At 35.4% G+C, this 26234-nt stretch overlaps 3 protein-coding genes across 3 annotated transcripts in view; all 3 read left to right on the top strand.

Annotated features, from left to right (window-relative positions):
* The window catches only part of LOC136413909 (uncharacterized), a 63889-nt gene extending 40994 nt beyond the window's left edge, over nt 1-22895 (top strand). The window contains exon 7 of the mRNA XM_066397671.1: nt 22561-22895. The gene's annotated coding sequence lies outside the window, so the exon portion shown is untranslated. The remainder of the gene's footprint in view (nt 1-22560) is intronic.
* On the top strand, nt 1532-4884 carry LOC136414179 (mucin-2-like). Its single transcript, XM_066398038.1, has 2 exons — nt 1532-1717; nt 2285-4884. The coding sequence occupies exons 1-2, from the start codon at nt 1532-1534 to the stop codon at nt 4589-4591; spliced, it is 2493 nt and encodes an 830-aa protein (XP_066254135.1). The 3' UTR covers nt 4592-4884.
* LOC136414178 (ionotropic receptor 75a-like) lies at nt 21703-26118 on the top strand. Its single transcript, XM_066398036.1, has 8 exons — nt 21703-21914; nt 21967-22154; nt 22208-22443; nt 22561-22642; nt 22847-23052; nt 23106-23309; nt 25583-25641; nt 25905-26118. The coding sequence occupies exons 1-8, from the start codon at nt 21703-21705 to the stop codon at nt 26116-26118; spliced, it is 1401 nt and encodes a 466-aa protein (XP_066254133.1).
* The last annotated feature ends 116 nt before the right edge of the window (nt 26119-26234 follow it).

The raw sequence follows: 26234 nt of genomic DNA, 5'->3' as shown, positions 1-26234 counted from the left end.
AGAAAAATTTTTTTCCGTAAAACAGTATTTTCGAAAAGTTATTGTTAGAAATGTCCTGTATTGTCTGTTAATTTGTTATCCTATACATGTATAGCGAGTATTTGTTACCCGATTTTAATGAAATAAATTGACTCTAAAAGTTCATTAAATAAAAAAACAGTCGTACAGAGCAGTACTTCATAAAATTTTGCTTTTGCATTTGTTTTACTAAGGCGGAAAACAAATTAAAAAAATTATGTAATATTATCTGTCTATTACTTCTCATTGAAGTTGTTTTAACTTCAAAATTTTAATTGATGGGTCATTTAACCGGCTTGTTCAATATCTCAATCAAAGGGACGTCTAATCTTCAAAAAGTTTACACATTACGGTTACGCAATGTGGCAAAAATTTAGCACCCCATTTAAATATGATAAATTAACTGTACGAAGTCCTGAATCAGTGCCATAGATCATTTGTTGACAAAATATTGCTGTTCAGTCTAGAAATAAGGAGAACAATTTGTTGTGATTGCAAAACTTTTATTGCATTGTGATTGCAAAACTTTTATTGCATTTTGATTGCAAATTTTTTATTGATATGGGATCAACTAGCATTGGTCGATTGATGCTATGTTCCTCGGGTTCCCTATTTTTTATTCCCGGTAGAAAAAAAGACCCCTCCTAGAGGTTTAATCTACTGTTAGGCCTAATAACCAGGAGGGTGAAAAACCAGACAATCGTGACATACTATAATGTGGGTGAAAACATCCAACATTCAGAAAAATGATCAAAATTACACTAAATCAAAGTTGATTCTACTCTCTACGCATTCAATCGTTAGGTTACGTAATAACAAACTAATTAACGATTACGTTTTCAAAGGTTATACGCGGCGTTAACAAAGGTTAAACCTCTTTTATGCACAATTTTTAATGTTTAAGTATCAAAATAAATTCTGTCTAATGGTGATTTTACGCAAATCGCGTAGCTTTGCATTAATTTTGTTCTGATCTTCTTGTGCAAGGACACTGGCCTTATTGTGGTTTGTTATCACGATGTCATTAATATTATTATTAAATATTATTCCTTTAGCGGAGAATATGCTATTCAAAATACAGCAAACATTGTGAGTGTTGGGGTTACCTATCGGGTTAAGCCGGATTTGTATATTCGTGAATTGTCTATCATGATTTGCGAATTCAATCCGTATTTTCGTCAATTTCGCCCATGTTTATACACTCGCAAAATTCGTAAAACAATGACGTCAAATTGGAATATTAAATCATAATTATAATTACCTTGTATTATTTTTGAATATTTGGCCAGTATCTCTCTTTCAAAGATCCACAAAACGCGCCCAATCAGTGTGGACGTGAAACAAATTTATGAGAAAATTAGAAAAACATTTAAATAATTTTAATTTGTCATGAAATCTTAAATTTGATTTTTGCGAGTTACATAGCTGTTGAGGTTCCTTCGATAAACGAAACCACGAAAACAACAATTTGGTTTACGAAAGTGGACTGTATTAATTTTCACTTATATAAATAATGATAAAGCATTGGTCTAAGTATGAAGTGGGAGTTTGCTTAGTTGGGAAGATTACGAACTACGTTTATGATCACATGTCTGGAGCGAGCATCGGTCAAAGAGAGCCAAATTACTGCGATCATCCCTTAAGTACTAAACCCGAGGAACTCCAACCAGGGGCGCACCAATACCAGAAGCCCTTACGGGCAATGGTCGCGCTTAAGATCACAAATCGCCGCCATCTAGCAAATACCTATGCAAGTCGCTTTCATTGAAGCATTGCAGACCCGCCGAACTGCGGATCGCGACAATGGTCCAATTTAGAAAGCTTCCTTTGACGAGTAGCGTATTTCCCAGCCATAAAGAGCCCTTCGATATGGCCTGATGGGTGCGATGGTCTGGCGCCCAGATGGAATCCTCCAAATACGCATCGATACACATGGGCGTAACTTAAGGGATGAAAGTACAGAATAAATTAACTAAGCAAACTACGTCAAGAAACAATAACCTAAAGTCCTTAACAACAGCTGCCAAATTAAAGTGTAACTGACTAATGGGAACAACATTTCTAATTCGCAAGGATATGAACATGCGAATAATGAAATAAATTGTCATTCTAATCATGTGTTACTCACGAAGAATAAAGTGGTATTCGATCCTCATACTTACCTCTCAATCCATCCGTATCTCTTAAAACTTACAAATATTATAAGATGTATTCTAATTGAATGATCTTATTAACCTCCTACTAACTCTTTCGTTTTATTTTGCAGATGCAGCAGGCTGCAATAGTAATCTTAGCAGTAGTTAGTCAGATCATATCTAATGGAGTTCTTGGTGTAGGACCGAGGTCGGATGATGTATTTGCGAACCACATTAATGAAATTGAACTTGGAAGGAATACCATAAATTCATATGGAATTGCACAATTAATCGAATCTCCTACACAAAAACGACAACTCCCTTTCGCCATACCTAAAAGCCGTGAATACACATATCCAATACCTAAAGTGCCATTCCCTTATCCTTCAAATCCTAAAGAGGTAGTGACACAGACTACCCCAAAACCGAGTACGGATTCAACTACTAAGCGAACAGTGGGATATGTCTATACAACAGCTAAAGTACCATTTACATATCCAACTAGAAAGGTTGTTTCAGAAACAACGACAAAACCTACAACACGAATAGTAAATTACATAGTTACAACACCTAGGGCGCCAGTTACATTTTCAAGGGTCACTAATCCGACTACTAGGGAAAGGGTGAAATATAGCTATCCAATTCCTAATGTGCCGTTTACATATCCAACTACTAAGGTTGTGTCAGAAATAACTACCAAACCTACAACAAAAATAGTAACTTTCCCACTGACAACACCTAGAATTCCTGTTGCATTTACAAAGGTTACAAGCTCAACTACCAAGGAAAGAGTGAAATATAATTATCCAACTCCTAAAATTACATTCACGTATCCAACTGCTAAGGTCATTTCAGAGACAACGACAAAACCTACCACGAAAACTGTAATAACAACTACTCCAAAAAGAGTGGAATATACCTATTCATCTCCTAAAGTAACTTTTTCGTATCCAACTTCGAAAGTATCAGCACTGCCTTCGTCAACTTTCTCAAGAATAGTAGGCATAACAAAGCCAACATCCTCCAGCCAAAGATATATTTATCCGACACCACCTACCCCATTTACATATAAGACTCAGCCAACTACAAAAACTACAGCGAGAACAGGGTATTCTTATCCAAAACCTAATCCACCATTCCCTCCTATTGTTACTTCCACACAATTTCCATTAATAAAAACGACCGGTAGAGTGCCACCTCCTGTAACATTTAAAACTACCACAAGTCCCAGAACGGTAGCTAATACTTATTTGCCGCCCTTTCCAACATTTTCGATTTCTACAACAAGAAAGTCATCGATAACAACAACAACCAAACGATCACCAATCGTCACCACTACCAAAGTGTCAACACCGAGTATCGCAACAACCACAACGAGAATACATCAACCAATAATAACGTCAACCACTACGGCTACGATTACTACAAGGAAACCATCAATAACCACTGCAAAAACCAAGATAACAACTCCTGGTCTTACTTATTTACCACCAAGTACAACAACGACGACAATTCGCACAACTTCAAAATCGCCTCCACCAATAAGAATATCCACGATTACATCTACAACTACCACAAGGAAACCACCAACAACAACTCCAGCAACCAATCGGCCACCAATTACGACAACAACAAAGATAACAACTCCTGGCCTCACTTATTTACCCCCTCTTACAACACCTACAACAATTCGTACAACTTCAAGTACACCTCCACCAATAAGAATATCCACAACTACATCTACGACTACTACAAGGAAGCCATCAACCACGTCTACAACGACTAAGCGACCAACAATTATTACGACAACGATCAAACGAGCACCGATAACTACCACAACGACCACCACTACTACGAGAAAACCACCAATAACAACTACAACAACCAAGCGTCCACCAATTACTACAACAACAAAGATAACAACTCCTGGCCTTACTTATTTACCCCCTCTTACGACACCCACAACAATTCGTACAACTTCAAGTACGCCTCCACCAATAAGAATATCCACGATTAGATCTACAACTACTACAAGGAAACCATCAACGACTTCCACAACAACCAAACGGCCTACAACAACTATATTAACGACTAAGCGGCCGTCAACAACAAAGGCGACCAAGAGACCTACGACTCTTTCAACTCCAGGGGTTACCTATTTGCCTCCCATAACCACGCGAAGAACAACTACATTCAGGCCGCCTCCAGTAGTAGTGACATCTCCGAAGACAACACTATTACCTTATACGAGCACAATAACCAAACTCCCAGCAAAACCGTCCTCACCACCTGCTACTTATATTCCACCCATCACGATACCAATTACGAAGCGAACTACAACTACTAGGAGACCATCAACCACAACGCCCAGAATAATTACCACTTCGAAGACTTCTACTCCTGGACCTCAATACCTACCTCCTGGTCTTGTTTTCTAAGTTTCAATTTTTATAATGGGCTGTAATATTTGATAAATAAGTTATTTCTGAAAATTTTAGAACATTAGTGCCTTAGTACAGTGAAAATTGTAATATATTGAAGCCGAGGTGTTCAATCATGGGTTAAGGTGTGCTCTGCTAAAACCGGTCATGGGCTCCTATGTTATGAAAGTTTCGGCCCCTATTTCAGGGGCGTATTCTATACCTTAATTTAAGATAAAATTTTAAATCATTTTTGTTTCTAAATTGCGCCCTAAAAATTTTTAATATTCAGAAAAGATTCTTCAGGTTAGTTCAGGTTCTCATAATTCAGGCATAAACTTGTTTCATTAAATGCGGTTATCTTGGAAAAAGGTAAGCTTTAAACGACTTGAAGAAGGAGTACCTGATTTTATTTAAAAAAATGCATTTTATAACTATGGCACTTCCGTGTTGATTTACAACTTACGTTGCATCGAAGTTTTAAAAAGAAGCCAAAGTTTGAACTCGGGTTATTTAAAAATTTCCGTTCCGCAGGATTATGCTGCATATCAAATTTCATAACTTTGTGACTTACCGCTCATGAATTATGATTGGTAAACTACTTTACCGGCGCCATGTTTAAAAGATAATAACTTGGAGGCGACTTAACAGAAAATATTTGAATTTGTATTTTAAATTCACGTGTAGATTACGTCCCTGAAGTAGGAGCCCGGAATTCTGGAACACCCTGTATACGAATAGATGGAATGCATTTGTTAAATTGCTGTTATGGCGATAGCAAATGTATAATTCTTATTTATATCAAAACTTACGAGGAATTGATTTAGGTGAAATAAACTTACTTAAGCCATGATTCAAAAGCTCGGCTTATGTGAGAGAAAAAAAGATAATTAAAATAGGTAATATTTCCATAATCACTTACTTTAATAATTCCTACTTAATTACAGGAATTTTTTAATTTTCAATCTTTGAGTACATATTCTGAATATGTAGATATGTTCGTATTTGTTATTTTAAATCTCTAGTTTTATGTTTTATATTTTATATAAATAGTGGAAAGTCAAAATAAGTTGACTCAGGTAAATGTCTATAAATTGAACTAAAGTAAACTACTATTGAGAAATTCTAAAATGTTTAAGTAAAGGTTAGAATATCTTCATCTTAAAGGAGATTTTATTTCCTTTCAATCTATTTTCGTGGCAAATTTTTAGTTGAAAATAGCAAAGCATGAAATAAAGCGGATCAGTAGGTATATCAAGAATGTCATGAGTATGAAATAGGTATCCACGAAAAGACTCGATTTAATAGACAAAGAGAAAATGAGAAATGTCTGAAGTAATTCACCATTTTGCCATAAACGAGGTCTACGAAAATAGGAAAAATTACTGAAAATAAAAGGAAGATTATAATGAAAGGAACGTGCTCCTATTGGGTTTTCGATCTAGGGCGGTAGGAAGAAAAATTTTTAAGCTACAAAGCCTTAGACAATTTTTATTATCTCTATTAGGGTTTCGAGATTACAATTATTAGAACTTGAGTTATAAAAAGGCACAAAAAACAATGACGCTTATCACTAAGGGGAAGTGTAGTTTAAACTCTGTTTGTCTGCTTTTATTGTAAATAATTAGCACTGGTCTTGTTGAAGAAAATCGTCTATTTGTTTTGGAAGTGTATTTATGCAAACTTAGTCAATAAATGCAAAGAGTCACAACTCAGTAACAGTTTACATAACTCCACTTTCTCTTCCCTCGGTTCTCTAAGGTTTTCATCAGAATTGATTTGCAACTATTAACAATGATAAGATCTAAAACCTTTCGTATAATAACATTCTTTTCTCTTAAATTCTTGTTCCTGTTCTTTTTCATTCTTTTCATGTATCCTGTATAACTGTATTCTCATTGTTGGGTTGAACTGCGCACTGAAACTACCATGAGATTATTTAAATTTCATATCTAGCTGCTGTGGGATTTTACACAATAGAAATAGAAGATGAAAAGTAGGTCGTAACTTGATCATATGCCGCAAAATGACGTTAAAATTAATTTTTGATAAAGGAGCCGAGTGAAGTTATGTTGCTTTACTTACTTTTATCGACGTACGTTATTTTCTTCTACAAACTTCACAGCTGACTAGATATGAAATTTAAATTATCTCTCTGTAGTACTAGTGCACGTGTCGTGAGACTTTCCTTTGCTCCTAGCAATGTTGTAACGAGGTGAAATATATTATTCTTGTGGATGTATTCTTTGAAAATGTAAACCGTAAGATTCAATCAATACTATGAATAAAAAATACTATGCATTACCTATTATTTTTAATAATTTTACATTCATGCAACTTAAACTAAAAATGCATTGCATGCACTCGTGCTTTTTCGATTTAATTTGCATTGGTGTAAAGTTCTTAAATTCATCGATAATATTCCTTACACTTACTAAATTACCCTTGATAATTGACGTGTTACCAGTCAATTTGATAAAATGGAGTTCAGTTACCATTGTAAATTCTAACTTTGACTATTCTGCACTATATCTTGTTGAAACTATAACATTTATAAATATATAAATATGAATGAGCGTTTTAAATTTCACATTAAATATTGCGAACGATTTTTCAGAGAAATGTATGGGATCCGGATCAACTTGGGATTTATTAATTTTATTGTCAGTAATAATTCAGACTGCTTTACTCAACGAAAGATCACGTTGGCGCCTCTACGAAAAAACTGAAAGGCAGAAATGAAAATCCCCTGAAAGTTTGATATCCCGGGAGGCGAAAATCGGACACTAAACAAAACGGATGATTCAAAATGAAATTAGCGCTCTTAAACTTTCCCAAACAAAATAAAAGAAAGTTTTCTTCGGGCCGGTACGTTGTATAAAAGTTACTTATCTTTTAATCCCGCGATGCAATTCTTTAGGGGAAACAAACAGATGATACTGACTAGACTAAAAAGTATTTAAAAGCATTTTGGGATTAAGTTGTTAAGATAAAGCATTATCCGGTTGGGACATTTTTTCTACTCTGAGCTTCAAATAATAAACCCCTCTCATAAGACCGTTCTTTGAATACGTATAAATAAGCCTTTTAATACTTTTAAAAGATAAATAACTACATACATCGAGTATTGGCGAAAACAGTTCATTCATTTAACAAAAGCTGGGTTTCACAGACATTTCAAGAATTAAATCGAATTTTCAGCTGATCAACACGTTTTACACTGAAAAAATTTAATTTCTCCATAAAGGGCACGACGCAACTGAAAGCTCGAATAATTCACTCCCTCAATTTAAATCAAATAATCACTCTGCCAACAATTTCGTTTCGAATTTTAAGCACTTTTATGGGATTTGTAAAGACAAACTGAATTATAGAGGTGGAAATTAGTTATTTCCATATATTCACACAAAATCTGGTGTAATTGAATTGAACTGAACAAGTTACAACACATCAATATTAGGTTTCAATGACAGTTTCGGATCGAAAGAGGTTAAGTTCACGAGAATCCGAGGTTTTTAGTGAGGAGGCGCTTGAGTGAATCCCTCACTATGTAAAAAGATACAAATCTGTTCAAGTAAATGGGATTTTCGAAGTGTCGTCTCAACCTTGTGCGGTGAGGTCTTGAGGCTACCCGATTTTTATGGACTAAGGAGGAAATTTCCCACGATATCAACTGGGTTGAACCAGTTTAGTTTTTGGTGACGAAAAAATAGATTTGGAGTGTACGACGAAAAGCGTTAGCTACAACACGAGAAATAATTAAAGTTAATAAAATGAAATTAATTTTACAAACTTATTCATATATTTATGTTAGATAAAACACATTTGAATGTCCGCACGAGCGAAGTTAGAATTACGGAAAATATCACAAATGCGTTTAGACCAAATAAATAAAACTCACATCATTCATTTGCTAAATTTGACAAACTTTCGTTGTCCAGTTATACAGGGAAAAACGTCTGTTTTCGACGGCTGACCAAATTTATTTATCAATTGGAATAACGTCTAAATCACATGAGCTAGCAAGAAAACTTTAATTTCCGTTAACCCTCAGCATGGCATTTCTGAATAATCGCTATGATAGATCAAAAAGGAAGAAAACAGGAAGTTAAATGGTTGCCGAAAACCATTCCTCATTTGCTAAAACCTTTTGACTCACTCGAGTGAAACAATAAGCTAATGTCGGCTGAACCATGAAGAAATTCATTAGAGGAATTAGGTATATATTTCAGACGTCGGAACGGAATATTCCCAGGGAAATAAGAGGTTACTCTGAATTTATGTCCTAATATTTTCTTGAAACTTGCTTAAATTGAAATAGTTAAAATTATGGTAGAAATTCTTTCCGTATTTGAGTCGGCTGCTGAGATAAGAAGATTTTAAAAGATTGAGTTCAGTATTTTACTGTTATAAAAAGCTGGTTATAAAACGTCTCCAGTCTGGCTACAGCGCTGGTGGTGACAGCGTCGTTAGATCTCGCGTTCAAAATTCAAGACGACTTTTAAAACAAACCAAAATGTACCTCGCTCTGACCCAATACATCAAAATTGACATTGCGCCCTCAGATAAACTAGAAACAAAAAGTTAGCAATATATCACTTTAACTACTTCTTCCCCAAAGTTCTCGATAAAAACTATGAGCAAAATAAATAAGGTGGAAATTATCCAGTCGTTAGCGGTCTGTATTCGTAAACTGCAGTTGGGTGTTAAAGATAAATTGCTTCAGTAAAAAGAACAACTAATAGATTTTTTAGCGTCTTGAGTTATTTACAGGGCTAATTGAACCACCTAAACAATTCTAGGCCAATTATTTATCTATTGCCATTAATTTGGTAACAGGGGGCTCCAGGAGATTTCCATGCATTATAGATTAATTTGTGGGGGCGTTCTTTGGAGAAAGCCAGAAAATTAAAACTAAATAATGAGTTCAGATGAACTCCTGACCTATCTCATTACCCAATAATTAAGCAGAGTGCTCCCTATAGACTGAATACTTATTGCTCTAACAAACTTGAGTGCCTTTTTGATATGCAAGGGTAAACACCAGACTTTACAAAATGGAAGGATATTTCATATTTGTCAACTTAATGGCCGCGCTGTTTATTGCACATGTGACTGCTAGCGACCTAAACAAGATTTAGAAGAGTACGTGTCGAGAATTAAGCAACGATGTAACAGCTACAATAGACTGCGCTAACATATCTAAGGACAAGCATTACAAAGACCTTTGATCCCTTTAATATCAGGCCACAAAGGGCTTTGATAAGGGCCTTGTGATATGATAATTGTTCTAATTGTCTTCAGGTGTAGGTATGTATGATGCACCTAACCGAGAACAGTTTGTAGCTATTTTCATAAAAGAATGTTTTACTCAGTATGCTTAAGGCGTGCTGTTTTTACCAGCAGCATAACTCTCCTAGAAACTTTGCCACTATAGAAACTTTACCAATTGATAACTTCCATTTGAACGTTTCCATTTAAATGAAGTTATTGGTGAATATTAACAGTTTGGGTATAAAGGGAGTCGTTGTTTAATTAGAATGAGAGGAAAAGTTGAGGTAGTTAGTGGAGCAACAAAGGGTGTCTTCTGCAATAGTTCACGCCTTTTAGCAGCATCTTCGGCTACCTTAGGGAAATTTCATGTGTTAGTGGACGAACCATTTACTGGCGTTCGGGACATATTCTTTTAGTGGATCTGACTCTTTCATTTAACATAATTCTTTTGTAATTTACTCGTGGAAAAATACACGGAAACTGGAAATTACATAGCGTATATGCATTCATAATTAATTGTAGACGTTAAATAACCGTTTGCAAAACCAAAAACAGATTTCAGTAATTAGAGGGCAGCTTGCCTGGCAACTTTGTAGGAAGAGCGCACGTCATAAACTGGAATCATAAACTTCTAAATAACACAGCTTACTTCGACGACATACACATCTGCCCTCGATGTATTTTGAGTAAAGTAAGGCTTAAATAAACAGTTTCTTACTAATCCCAACCAAAACTTAATCGTGAACTGATGCTGGCAATGAAACCGGTGAGTTGTAAATGAATTTCCAATGGAATTTTATGTTCATGGAAAGGGACGTTTTTCGATTTCAAATGGAAGCGTGTCCTACATCACGCTCCATGTGCCCCGATGCTCCGACTCCCATCACTAGAGAAACAGTGAGTAAATATACTGAGCCCTCCAGTTACCGCTTATTAAAATTTTCGCTTAATGAGTTTTATTGCAACTTGAATAATTTTATTAGCTTGAATAAGGCACGAATTTTCTCCCATCTCGAATATTATTCCATAATTCTTTTGGGTTGTTACTACGGAATACTACGGGTTTTCAATTCTAGTAAATTTGAATGGCCCTCAAAAAATTTCAACAGATATAATCTAGGACTAGGTGTTGGCCACTACCTTTGCCGATACGTCGATATGGAAAATTCATTTTCAAGAATTCGCCTACTTCTGTAGTATAATGGTCAAACACATTGAGGCAAAGCTGAAGAATCATTGGAAGTTATGATTTCTATTAGTTTTTTTTTTGCAGAAACTCGATGTAGAAGGTGTTCAAGGTTTCATGATCCAATGTTTCAGAGATAAATGGGACAAAGCCATTTTAAAATATATTTTTTATTTCCGAACTCTCAAAGCCCCTCTAACTAAATTTCTATGATATCTATGGTTTCTATGATACCTGCGATATATCTATGATTGATATTCAAAGGCTAAATGCAACCGGCCCTTATGCAATAAATCACAAAATCAAGTGTACGGCGAAACGTTGACAGTTACGAAGAAATATCAAGGGGTACTTTTGGTCTATAATTGAATGCTCCATCATGCGGGGATGCTCGTGTTTCCTTTTTCCGATACGTATTTGCTTTTTTTTATCGAATTATTAGTACTTAATATCCATAGCTGCTGAACTTGGTCACTCGATATTGTTTATTCCTGCGGCACTTTATGAGAGCTTTCCGTGTAACCAATTTGTTTCATTTGATTTGAATAGCTTGGAAACGCAAAAATGAAAATCATATTGTTTTGAAGCTTTTATCGCCTTGTAACTCGTAAATGAAGAAAATGAGCAATCCCTCTGAAAATGTGCTTTTCCGACAATTCGGGAGGTTTTGATCATATAACCTGGGACACCCTGTATAAAGTAACAACAACGATCGCCGTTTTGACCACAAATCGGGGGAACATTTACCTATAGGTTGTAAAATAGCCACCATCTGTTTTGATAACTGATAGCGTCACCACAATACTGACCAACGGCAATTACAAAAAAAATTGTCAGCTTGTGTGAGAGATTAACACGCTGTTTCTTTTGACTTTTGGAGCCCGAAAATAGCGGCCGTTGTCGTTAGTTTACATTTTGAGTTACTTTATCTGTTTGGGTTTTGCAGTGCCTTTATCCGTAGCTAGATTTCGTAATAGGCAAGAGTTAGCTTCTTTGTCTTTCATCCGTTAATATGTGTCTTTACAGAATATCTTTATCTCCCATTCTACGTTTCTACCATTTCTGCTAGTTTCGCAACTCATGTTGAGGATGACAATTAATACTGATTATAATATGTAATTTCACTATAAACTGATACATGTAATAGTTATTTAATGGACAGGTATATTGTTACATTTCCCGCAGATTCGACGATAAGGCTCTCAAACTTTATGAGATTCAACAAACTTTATTAAGAACTTTTTAGAACACTTTTACTTGTGTTAGGTCTATATACACACATATGTGTATTAGGTGTATGGCGCACCCTTTTCTTATACACGGTGTCTCTAAAAGGTTTTTACAACTTTCTAACCCAGATTGTCAGGACCAAAATAATACGATATATTTATCTCAATCCCAAAGTTGACAGAGCAGAGCTACAAAGTAGCAAAACGACATAGTAAAAACCGATGTGTAACCATGGCTTAACACCGAAATATACAAATTCATGAAACTATTATAAGTTACCGGGAATTGATGAGGGATGAAGAATTTACATGCGGTAGTGGTTTTTCTTCATAATGGTAACTCCACTCTTGAAAACGTCTATTGTTTCCCCTTCAAAACGATATACTTTAGTCACGTCGCTACGAGTAACCATTTTCGAGATAAATACGTTCGGATTGTGAATGTACGGGAGTCATTATTTGAGCTAATGAGATAAGAACAATCTAAATAGTTAAGCGCCAAGTTAACCATGCTATAAAGATCTTAAAGGAATATTCCCTTAACGATAGACAAAGGATAATAATAAGAGTACAGCGAGTTAAAACGGCACACAAAATTTTAACATTTATGTTGCTAAAAGGTACTATTATGTCAATTTAAAATTTGCTATAAAAGTACCTGGAATGGTTGTTATGGTTTTCTATTTGTTTTGAAGTTTGAATAACCGTTTGTGTTGTATCTTACAATTTAAGAACCTTACAGAATGGTTCGCCTATCATTATATACACATACATTAAAAAATATATTAATAATTGAGCACAAAGTTGACAATAACTTGATCAAAGGCCAAATTGAGAGAGAAACTCTAGTGCTATAGCTAAATTTTAGAATTTCGTAATACGAGACCAACAGCCACGGGTGTTTTTAAGCTTTAGCTGATATTTTGGGAACGTTCTGAAAAATTTTATGTGTGTTTAGTCAACTTATGCAGGAGGCCATCCAATTATCAGTCGATGAAAAACCAAATTTGTGTGACATCCTCTTTATAAAGTTTTCCAGAACAAAAATTCCAATATCAAAATTAACATAAATATAAACTTTCATATATTTGGAATAATAAAAATTGATAAATGAATGCGTTCGACACGCCACTGCACTATCCAGTCTCATGTTCGTTACTGACTTTTTGCCGTGATGTGTGAAAATTCAACTTACATGCAATTTGAGCTCTATGCAGGCTTGTTGCTCGGTCATGGTGCGGCTTCAGAGACCCGAACGTAAATCAAATTGAATTTTTAAAGTGCGATTTTTACCTGTTTTGAGCCAAGCACGACACCCATTGTGCTGCTATGAAATTAACCTTTAACTCCGTACAAACTTTCCCAAAATTTTCACACATTTTTATTCGAAATTTAATTTTTTTTCGGACGAAACGGGAAAAAACTCGGAGAGTCCATCAATACTGATAATCGAAACATTATTGACTTATGTTCAAACCTTTTTTGACGAAAAGAATTGAGAATTCTGTCCGGTGCTATTTGCATTTTCACATGAAAATCCAAATTCAATATTCCAAAAAATACCAAATAAACTCATACAATCAAATTTAAGACGAATGGTTTATGCGTTCCAAACGAGTCTAAGCATTTTTTGGATCAATTGAAGATAAATGTTTCGAAAAGCTTCGAAAAAGAAAAAATAACTCACCTAAAAAGAGTTAGTTTCAAGTTACCTACCTTTCGTCAATCATATATAGTCGAGTACTTTATTAAGTTTAATAGAATTTGTTGAGGATCCGACGTGTTTAATACTGTCTTAACTAATTAATTGTAACTGTTGTTTACAAACCTATGTTTGTATATGTTCAGTACCCTGCAGATTCATTGATTCAGATTGTTGCCATAATAGAGGTCAATATCATTCACATGATTGCCGTATTTAGGTGCCTTGGACAATACATCAGCACAGATTTCCCACGAACCATGGTTGGATTGCAGATTGCAGCATTACTCGTACATTTTCGTTTTTATACTGAAATAACGTTCCCGAATGGAAGGATTTACACTTAAGCATAGCGGGTTAAAATAATTTTAAATAAAGCGATATCCTTTCCAAGCCCCATTTACCAATAATATTTCACTAAAGCTTTGGGGAATTCCTTAAAAGCGTCCTATAAAACGTTTTAAATGTCAATAGGTAATTTGAATATTCTATCTGGCTGACAATGAATAGCTGAAAATTGATCAAAGCTTTCTAAATGGAAAAAACTTTGCCATTAATTCGGAAGAATCGAAATAATCATCACTCCATTAGCAGCAGAGATGTGCTTTTAGTACGGCTTCTGAATTCCGGTTAAAGACTGTAATTTAATTTTAAAGAGATTATTTTGCACCACTGAGCATTATCCTCCGATGCTGGAATGCTTTTTAAACTTCTGGAATCGGTGAACGGTATTTTCGAGTGTTCTATTAAAAGCTTAAACTGTGAAACGGTATGTGAAGTTTAAAGGAACTGTTAATTGCGTTGTTTGACCCAGTACATATGTGTGTATTAACTCATGAAATTTATATATGTCCCGTATATTAAAATCCCTTAACCCCGAAATTCGACGAATTTCCTCGGAAAATACACAACACCTTAAGAATATTTTATACAAAAGTTGAAGGATTCGTAAACTTCTAGCATTCCATGATACTCAGAAATATACAGAGTGAGTCACCAACTAGCAGTGAATTGAGGTTATGATTTATTTTAATGCACCGATAAAATTTTTATGTAATTTACCAGTTGTAAACCTCTAGCATGAAACGCTAATATTGACTTAACAGTCGTGTCGCAGGTGTATTACATCGAAATCCTGGTAAAGTTACCTGTAACAAGCCTGTTTGCTAAAGATTTGTACTTCATCAGGGGAGTGATTGTATTTTTGAAGAAATATATAGTTTTATGCTCATAGTGTAACATGATATTACAGAAATCATTATGGTTTGGTAACCGATTCTAAGGATTCTTGTATCTATTACCGTCCACGAGATCTCCATGTTGAGCACACTGGATATCATTGGTGCCAGGATACCTCGTAGCTCACATACACCTGCAAGGGAAACAGAAAAAATGGAGCTATCACACGAAAGAGTCGATGGCACAATCACAACTGGATCAAATTAGTGTGCGGAGTATCCAAATTTCCAAAAAGAACTCATTAAACTTCTTTGCGCAAGACTGGGGACTACGTTCATTATTCCTTACTTTTTAGTAGAGGCGATTTTTAATAAGTGTTACCGTTTCTTCAAGACCAAATCAAATTTGGAATAAGCAACATATTGCCCATACAATCCAAGATATTAAGGGTTTATATATTGCGGCAGTTGGTTCAGCTTTGCTTCTAAGCGGAGCACTGCATCGAAGTTGCCAAACCAACTAAATTCATTATCGCCAACAACTATAAACAATAATTCGTAATGGTGTCGCCGAGGTCAAACCCGTATATTACCTGTAACCTTAGCACATAAATTCCAAGCAAATTAACGGTCCGCATGGATTCCAGAACATGAAATCTCGATCTGTATGCACAGCTTCAGAGTCGCTTTCCGGTATGCAGAAGGCATCGCTTCTCGATGGCCTGAGCTTTCAATCGGTCTCGCAGGAGTTGAATTTATTACCTGGCAGGTAGCCGGAACTTCAGCGCCTGCAACTGATATTGCCATAATAAAAACCTGACAGATTCAATTTAATAACTGCTACTGTCTGCCACTCTTCAGATGCACGTAATTCCGATTTCAGGCTCTCTTATCAGGTTCTACCGAATTAGTTGGAATTTTGTTGAGAGAATTAAATTTCAGTCATCTTTCTGCTGCTATTATCAGAGAAAACAGTAACGCGAGCTGAAATTAATTTTAGAAAAGGTTAGCAAGTTTCAAAATATTGCTAATGGAAAAAACATTAAATTAATTGCTTTAATGTGCTGATACCAGTAAGTACGCAGTGATCTAAAGTTACTACCCGCGGATTTTAGCTCGTAACATATTACTCTTGATCTTACCTAAAGCAGCAATTAAAGTGATTTCCGGGCCGGGTTCGCAAAACCTTTATCAACAAATCCGTTGTTTTGGTAACCCGACGAATTATAAGGCTTTTTGCTGAAGGGACGAACGAAGGGAACGTAATTGATGAACAAAATTGCCGGATTATCCTTAACCTCTAGTCTTGTTATTGGACTCGGATATCTATAATAAAACAGGCCAACATCATATCCTAGAAAATTGAACAGAAAGTGCTACGTGTGCGGAATCTTGTTATGTTGATTAAGTTGAAATAAGCTTCAAGAACAGAGGAATACAATTCCGTTCGCTCCGAAATCTCTCTTACGTTGAATTAGATTTTAATTTTCATCCCAAAGATTTCAAGAAGGAAAAAAACCATGCAAAACACTTTAATTTACACATTGTACATTTATTTTGAGAGGCAATTACTTTGGTCAGAGCACGAAAAAAAGTTCCTAAGAGGATATCTCAGGGAGTGGAAACTTTCTCCTTACTCTGGAAGGAAAGTTAAGGTCGGTAAGTATTTAATGAAAAACACTACATTTTTTCCACTGTTCGATAGACCTTTTTTTCCTCGTTCTAAAAGGATCTAACATCTTCACGTTCGTTCAGCCGTTTTCGAATTATTTGGATTTATAAATCATGATTTTTATCAATTTTTATTTGGTGGAAAAATTCGATCGCTGTTAGGATGATTACGTGTTATTAAATGCTGTATTCACGGTACATAAATGGAAATAAATCGAAAACATTTAATCATTTAATTGGCGAAGAAACTGAATCGTATTTATCATGATCATGTGTTATTGAAATGTTTCAATGAGACACATTGCCAAAATGAAATACAAATTCTACGGCTCGAGCGACGCAAGGGTGCGCAATATGACACAAAAGTCACACAAAACTGCATTTCCTAACGGGTTAAAAATAAACGTTGAGTGACCTTAATGTCTAGTTATATACCTTCATCGTAAATCCAACTTTCAGTTAAAACGAAGATTTTGATGGATAAACAAAGAAACGAACGTAGTATATCAAAATTCGACACTTAAGCTTTCTACTCTCATGCGAGGATCATGTAAACTAGACATAATAGGGGCTTGTATATATAGCTATCAATCATCTTTCCATATGTAAAGAAGTGGGAGGGATTGGAGAATATTTTTATTTAAAGACTCTCAAGAGACGACAATGCCGCATTTTGTGAACTGGCGGTTTTACATTCATCCACAATTACTTCTTAGCTTAATTGCAAGTTGTTTGTTTACCTAGTTTTTAAGATGATCAAATCATGAAATCTGTGCATATTTTGTTTATCGAGCTGTAAAAATCGAACTTGCAAACACATCATCCCTACGTTATAAGGTGCAAACGTGGAAAATCAACTTCAAAAGGGAGTGGAAAATAAAATCTATTCCAGGAGAAATATATTTATTCCTTTACAAGCGCCACTTTTATAAATTCAATCCTCACACTCATAGGAGTTGGGAAATGATATTTTCCACCGGAGCTTTGCTTTTCAATGCTCAACTATTCCGAAGTGTCCCGGGAGCTTAAGACCTCGATGTCTATTCAGTCCTGTTTCTTCTTAGTCGCTTATAGAAGTAGTAATGACATGGCGCAGTGTATACAGTTTGTATTTAGTGTGCAATTGCACTAGTGAGCTTAAGACTGCCACCAAAAAATAGAAAAGAAACTGTTTAGCAAGGAAGAAAAGAAAACAAAATTACCTTATATGTCATATAATATAGGATTTTTTTGAAGTCCAATTTAATAAATACCTACCTACCGAGAAATTTCCCATAAAGAACACAATAGTCCATTGTCAATTTGTCAACAAGATTTATCTGTTTAAGTTTTTCTAGCAGGAAAATTCGCCTGTGCCGTCCTCATGTTATTTTCGTATAATTTATCTTTTTCCTTCCGCACGCTGCACATCCAATTTGGAGAAAGCTTATTATATCGATGGCTTGAACAGCAAATTTGAACCCTGAGCATATGAAAACGCAGGTGCAAAACGTGGAAGATTCTATTTTGTATGCCAACCGATGCTGGATAAAATGAATGTAATAATGCTGAAAGGTTCTGCAACTGGTTACCTCGGATACACATTTTATGTAACTATAGCAGCTTCATCAATAATCTATAATAGAAGATTTCTATCTTTTATCCGTTCTCGACAAGTTGCTACTGAAACCTTTAAGAGTTGGAACGTAACTTTCTGGAATTAATATATATGATCTCAGCTACATCAGCTTCCACAAATCCGAATTACAGTTTCCAGAACTTTATCCAGCCTTCCACATAACTCGTCCCAAAGGTACCTGTTTAATTTCTTTCAAATTTACATTCAAACCTCGCACAATTAAAATGATTGTTCTTGGGTGGGTTTTTCTTTGAACTTTGAGGGAGTTGCCAAACTTTAATAATCAGATCCGGTCTGTAATTTAATTATTACTCCGTAATGACTTTATAACTCACTGTTTTATGGCTTCCATATTATTTGATTAATGGCTGGACATAAGGAACAGATTTCTGGTGAGGTACGAGCTTGTAAGTCGGAAAATGTCCTCCCATCTGTCTTTCTGGGAAAAAAATATCATGAATAATTTACTATTGCTCGAAAGGTAAATCTGGGGTTTGGTATAAGTAGGACGATTCAGTCTTGCAATGCGGATAGGTTGAAACATGATGATATGGTATTTTTTATAAAAGGATTTGGACGTCTAGAAATTGCAGGCTCTACTTTAGCTAGATATACTTTGGTAGTAGTCCTCTTGACAATGAAGTCACCATATTGGTACTTTCCTTTTATAAGTGCAATAATTGCCATACTTAGTCATGGGGATTGTATGACAATGCAATTTTTGGCTGATTTTTTTATGAGCAAAAGAAATACTGCGTTTCATATGTACGATGGATGTCTTAGTAAAAGTAAGTAGCTAAAACAAATAAACTGTCATTTTGTACCACACGAGAAGTTCTTTCGAGTTTCTCTCCTTTGTTGGCAAATTCACAATAAAGTTTCTCCAATATAAAGTACGCTAGAAATATTGTGTATTGACCGTCTTTTAATATTCTCAAACATAGTGAGGTGTATTGAACGCTGTAGATCCCCTAAACACGTACACCTCTCAATTTTAACCAAACTTATAGTTAAAGAATTCTTAATTCACGCAATCCATTTTATTTTGATATTTGATAATCTAAGAAATTAACATTGCCCATGACGTGATACATTGCATCTCACTTGACGTCCCTTATTTAAACAAGTTATTTCAGGTGAGTTAGATGGTTCAGGTTGGATAGAATAGGTTAGCAGGGTGAGAACCTACGCCCTAATGATCAATAAATAATTCATAGACTGTATGTAGTATCTGGTTGTTACCCTCTCGAATAACTCTTAACCTGAACTAACCTGAAGTAACTTGAAATAATCTGTAACTGTAAGTAGTCTCCTATTTTTTATCGCAGATTTTTCGGGCGTCACCCTTTGCTTTTAAACGAGAGCAAGGGGCTTCTTTCGCAATGAATAACTTATACAACGAAAAATACGAAGGAGAGTTCGTGCAATCTTAAATTAATCGCGAGGAATGATTTAATTCGTCTATAAATACGACTCAAAACAGGAATACACAAAGAGTATAAAAAACGCTCTGCGAGACTTAATGGTAACGGTCGAAATACACTGAATTTCAATGTAAATGGCACATCCCATTTTTTGTACGGTTTTTGAGACTCTCTCTCGTGTTTGAGTCTACCTCCAAAACGAGATTCCTTATGAGTCTAGGTACGGACGTAGTGTTTGTGTTAAAATTTTCAGCATATATAACTTCTCTGGAAAAGACCTTAGATAAGTATTTTCTATTAGCATATGTAAAGAGACTTCTCGTCGGGATATATTTGAGGGTTTTCGATATATTACCTGGTTTACTAGAAAAAAAATAAAAAAAGCGAAGAATGGACATTTAAATTAACTATTAAAAGAATATTTTTGGAAGTTTCCTATCAGATATTGAAGATAGATATAGTGATCCAAAGGTGGGCCAGAAATCATGATTATTTGAAAAATGCTAAAAACGACACATAGGAAAAGAGTGCAATAAGTTAAAAATGATTTATGTAAGCAAAGCCATTTAAATAGATTTTTTTAAAATTCTTTAGCCCTCTATCCAGCGCTGAAAGAGGCTGAGTGAATCCGCACTATTAAGGAGAATAGTGAGGACGATTCAAGGATGAATATATTACCACTATAGCTCTATGGCTCTGTGTATGACGTGTATGACTCTGAATGTTTTATGGCGTCCAGATCCATTATCATTGATTTTTCCAACAACAAACTAACACTGTCAGCATAGCACAGCGAGCATTTAGACTATTTAAAGCAGCATGTGTATTGGAATGTTTGCGTTTTTTTTATTACGGTGGTGTGTGTTGCAATAATAAATTACTAAAATGTGTGTAAATATTTACAAACCTCATAATCATTTTGGCAGCATAGCTAGTCAGCAAGAGTTATTTTTTACTGGGTATAAATGGATTTAATGGATGATGAAAAGGTTACATAGAAGGTTACCTGCCTAAGACGACAATGCATTATTCAAGAACTTTTGTCGGAAGGAAACACTCATGATGGATTTTTCGGCTCGAAACTTTGGAAAACTTATACAAGTCATACGTGGCTGCATTGGAACTTGAATTTGCTTTCCAACTTAGGAATTAAAATTCCAGGTCCGCATTTAAAAAATAATGCAAATTCCTTTTCTGCCTATTTACTATATTATTTTGTTTCGCTGTTTTCGTTTAGAAAGCACATTTATTTTTTCCATTTCCATTTTAAAAGCAAATACTTTTTTTTGTAGTGAAAAAGATCCAATTGGTAAAAAATATTGTTAAATATGATGAAAATTTTACTATGAAGGTACCCTTTTTCATTAAACCCACGTTCGAATGTATGCATCCAATTAATAGATTGTGGATTATTGCTGATGGAATCGATTGTAATATAACTAAATTTTTCAATAAGGTAAATCTACATAGCCAATTTCGCTTACTAAATTAGTTTAGGTTGTGGCAGCCATTTCAACTTAATACAATAGATTATTCACAAGGGAATATGCAAAATATTTCGTTAATAACCCTTGAGTCCTCAATTGGACCACAATTAATAATTCAAAGTACAGCAACATTAATACATAATTGGTATTTGCAGATAAACAAAAAGGGTTTTTTCCTGGATTCTAAAAGTTATTTATTTTTGATTGACATTGCTGATTATGATTTCTACATCAACGTTTTGGCAAAAATGAATGTTTTCCCCGTAAGCGACGTTCTGATTGGTGTAAAAGAAGTTGGTACCATAAAACTGCAGTACTTGTACAAAATTAGAATTGATGGAGATTTGGGTATTGCTTAAAATGAATTTTAGCATTATTCATCAAAAGCATTATATCAGTTCAGTCATAGAAACCTACGGTTTTTGGAAGAATGCCTCTGGGATCAGGATATCTCATCCAGACAGAGATTTAGCCGTTGCTCGAAGAAGGAATTTCAGGCAGTACCCTATTAAAGCCGGTAACGTGCTCTTTGATGATAAGAACATAATTATCTCAAATTTTGACGATATACCGTGAGTATACAAACTGGTAACTATTTAATATTGAATCGTTAATTTTTTTTAGGGAAACCTCTGATTCGTTTTTTAAACAAGATATGCCCATCCTCTTTAGCCTGCTGCAAAGCATAAACGCTACACTGCAGCTCACGGTTTACGATTATCATGGTTATGGAGTAATCAACAAATCGACTGGAAAGATAATTATGGACGGCATGATCGGAGACTTACTCAGTGAAAAGATAGATATAGCATGTAAGAGGGAGGATTATTATCCAATGTTTATCTCACTTATCTAAAAATTTTAGCCACAATGTATCTAACCCCATACCGTCTAAATCTGTTCCAGCCTCTATCTCCGATCGATTTTTGGAGTGTGAAATTCTTTCTTAAGAGACCTTCGCTGAGTTACGTTAGGGACATATATATTTTAACTCTCTCTCAGTCTGTATGGATCGCCACAGGAATAATGACCTTGTTGTTTTTTTTTATCATATATTTGGTATTGCAATGGGAAGCTAGAGGGGAAGCAGAGGGACAAAAGGTTTCTTTTTTCACTTAAGACAATAATCACGGTGTTACAAAAGTCCATGTTATTCCATTTCTGCAAATTATAGATCGATTGGATACTTTGTTTACTTCACTTATCTTTGACTTTCAGGAAAATATAACAAGAGGATCAGTTCGGAGAATAACAGTAAGCGATACGATCCTATTGTGTTTCGAAGCACTTTGTCAACAAGGTACGTAGAGCCACAATAGGGAAAATAATCTTGCCTTATAGGTGTTTCAAGCAGATAGTTAGACCATCGTTAGAGGCTCAATATCCGTTACAGCAGAAAATAGGCTTCTAGAAACACTTTCAAAGTTATTACTGCTTTAACACGATACAAGTTTCAGTTGCCAATTTACTTGGAAAAATGTCATAAAATATTCAAATTTTCCAGGAACCCTTATAGAGCCCTTAAGATTCGCTGGAAGATTAACAGTATTGCTACTTTTCCTGCTTTTTATGTTTATATACGTGGCATATTCGGCAGGCATTTTAGTGCTCCTCAGATCGACCGCAAACATAAATACTTTGAATGCCCTTTTGGAAAGTAGATACGAAGTGGGAGGGTTGAATAAGACTTATATAAAGCATTATTTTGAGGTTGGGAGATAATATAATAGAGTGAGATTTATTTTAGCGGGTATTGTTTGCAGTCTCCGAAAAGTGGGATATTGCGTACGCTTTATGTAAAGAAAATTGGTAGCGATAGTTATATGGATGCTCATCATGGGTTAGAGAGAGTGCAGGAAGGAGGTTTTGCCTTTTTCGCTCCCATTGTGGTCTCCTACAAGTACTTTTTGAAAAACTTTACGAATTACGATGTATGCGCCCTGCAGGAAATTTCGGGGTACATGTACGTAAGTAAAAGTAAGGTAAAAATATTTATTCCTGCGACTCTCTGCCGGCGAACCCATTAGTAACATACGTCACCCGGAAATGGCATATTACAAACTTTAAGTAACAGCTGATCATATACGTACGCACGTGCTTTGCACGCTCAAGTGGGTGGGAAAAATGTTACTCGTTAACTAAGAAAAATACGCTTCCAAACCAAAATTCAAAAAAAGCTCAAGTATGCTCTGCGATATCGCCTGGGGCTCCAAATGACGTCGCGACGAATTGATAAATACATGCGAATACCAGTGATATAGCTGTCCCAGTCGTGCATTGCATTTTTTTAAGTTCGCATTCTGTTGAAAATATTTTTTATCGTGCCAATTTCAATCGAAGAATAAATCTGAATGTGCGACCGTAATTCTCTCAGAGCGATAGAAGTGAGGTCGTTTTTATTTTTCATCGGAACCAGCAACGAAGTTACCCTATAGGGAGAACCAGTTTGGGACGTCCTGTACATTTGAAAGTATGGACAAGTATACAATCCCAGAACACATTCCGCCTGAACCACGCGCGATTAGAGCTCGGTTTGCCGAAACTACCGTGATGCGGCCCCGTGGCGGTAACCTTATATTTTGTGGCGGCGTCCAGACCGGGCATGTCCGCTCGGTGCTCAGACGGGTGCCCGCTTCTTGTGATAGTATGCCGAAAGATAACTGCTAGAAACTAGAGAACTGAATAAATTAATCTAGTTTCGCAGCACAGCAGCTAAATTACCTTTTATCCGTTTAAAAAGTGTACACGTTCCGAGTTCGGTTTCGAGTCTACTGGAGAGGTTTTTTATGGTTCTGGCTTTAGAACATTACTACCATTAAATTAATTTTACTGAAAGTTTCTGTGACATTTTCTAGCGTAAAAGAATCGCGGGGATATAATAAAGTATGCAATAATATATTCTCGAATTCACTTTGGTCAGCATGAACATTACTAGAACAACAGTTCACGTACATACGTATAGTAGCGGTCAAAACTGCTGACCACGTTTGTATACAATTTGGGATTCTTAATTCGAACGCGATCTCGCAAACGTTACTTTCCTAGTACGGTTCTAGCTCACGCAATTGCCACAATGCTGTTGGAAATTTCGAATTTGCACCTAATTCCTCTCAAGCTTCAAATGGCAAGCTGCAAGTGAGCCGCGTAAGTGAGCGAACTTGAACTAACCTGAAGAGTTCCTTCGGTACTTGGAAAATAATACGTATGAACTGTTCTCGGTTCGAGGACGGTAAAATTATCCGTGAGCTTACTTGTGACGTAAACAGGCAGGTTATTTCCCGAAATATTTGTATTTGCTGTGGTAAAGTTATCCTGGCCAATGAGGTTAGTTCAGGTTAAAACACATGATGATTCAAATGTCAAATTTAAATCCCGAAGCGTGCAGCGCTTAGGGATCGAATATGAGAGGGTCATAAGTACATATTTCACAACCGCGGTGTACACGAGTCTTTTTTTACTATTAAATTCAATAAGATTTCAATAAACTTACCTAAATTAAATCTAAATTAAAAATCTCAATGGTGACTTACGTTTTCATGATAGCAATAAATAAAGCAGTAAAAGGCACGATGACGACCCCGTGATCGCCTTCATTACGTATCATTGTAAATCTGTTATTCCAGTATTTTCAAATAAAGGCTAGAAGAGTCATCAATAGTGGGCATTTTTTAAACTAGTAGTGAAAAAACATTATCACTTTTGTTGTGGTCTCGCATGCAAATGTCATTAACTCCAACACTATTGAATTTATTCGCATATGAAACAGGGGAACACCCGTTAATCGTTTGTGTAATTGTATGTAAACCCTCTTCGTCATTTGTCGTATGTCTTTTTTCATACAACTCCAGCATTTGACCTTTGTGCCCTCTCCTGTGGTCGCTTTAAATTAAAATTTAGTTTTCCCTTTTAGAGCGCCACTCTCCAGTGTATTTTCACGAATGAAAAAGGCCTCTTTGGGGGCATTCTTGAAGTGCCACTGCCCCTCAGCTTTTTTTTAATGATTTTTGATGGCAAACACTGAACGTAATGGTAGTTTCTGGCTTAAACTTAATTGTTCGTTGCTTAAAAACCCTATACTTATAATTCTGATTATAGTTAAATTTAGTGTTTAATTATAATCTCTGCGTTAGCAACTAAGTCAGCTTTAGTTATCGAAGAAATTTGGACACCCTTTATACCACTTATATGTTTGTGAACAGAGGAAATTGCAATTGTTTGTCTCACTAAAACCTACTTTTAGATGAAATCATATCCGGCGGTGCCTAAACGGTCAGGATATAAAGAAATCTTCAAAGTATGGTAAGTACATTCATGTGCGGGATTAAAGTCACTGACAAAAATTTCTTGAGGATTTTGGTTTATAATTTAAACTGAACTATTTTCGTCCAGATTATTAATTCATTGATTCACTGGGTTATTTTTGAATATTTTGAACTTCGAAATGTCGATTTAAATTTTTTAAAATTTAAATGTTATCACTCGGCTCACCGTATTTCACGCTGATAAATTCTTTATTGAGATGTCTTTCTTGATTATACTGTATGAATATTGTTTAATTTCAGGTTACTACGACTGCAAGAGACTGGTATCGCAATGCGTGCAAAAGTGCGTGTTGTGAGAAAGCCCCAATGCAACAACCAGGCAGGAATATTCCAATCAGTACGGATATTTGATTGCTTTTACGTGTTACTTATCTTCGTTTATGGAAACCTAATTGCAGTTTGTGTATTAATTCTGGAGCGTATCCTCATCAAGTATTCTGGAACAAAAATCTGATGCGTAAAATAAGCAAAATCATGTAGCCTCACGATTTGAAGTTTTAAATAAAAGCACCGCGTTTCTCACTCATTTTGGAAATATTGAATTTCCTTAAAAATACATAGCAGAATCTT

The sequence above is a fragment of the Euwallacea similis genome, chromosome 16 (genome assembly GCF_039881205.1).
Source record: "Euwallacea similis isolate ESF13 chromosome 16, ESF131.1, whole genome shotgun sequence".
Classification (NCBI taxonomy): domain Eukaryota; kingdom Metazoa; phylum Arthropoda; class Insecta; order Coleoptera; family Curculionidae; genus Euwallacea; species Euwallacea similis.
Note: the sequence above shows the minus strand (reverse complement) of the source record. Positions and strands in the feature narration are given on the sequence as shown.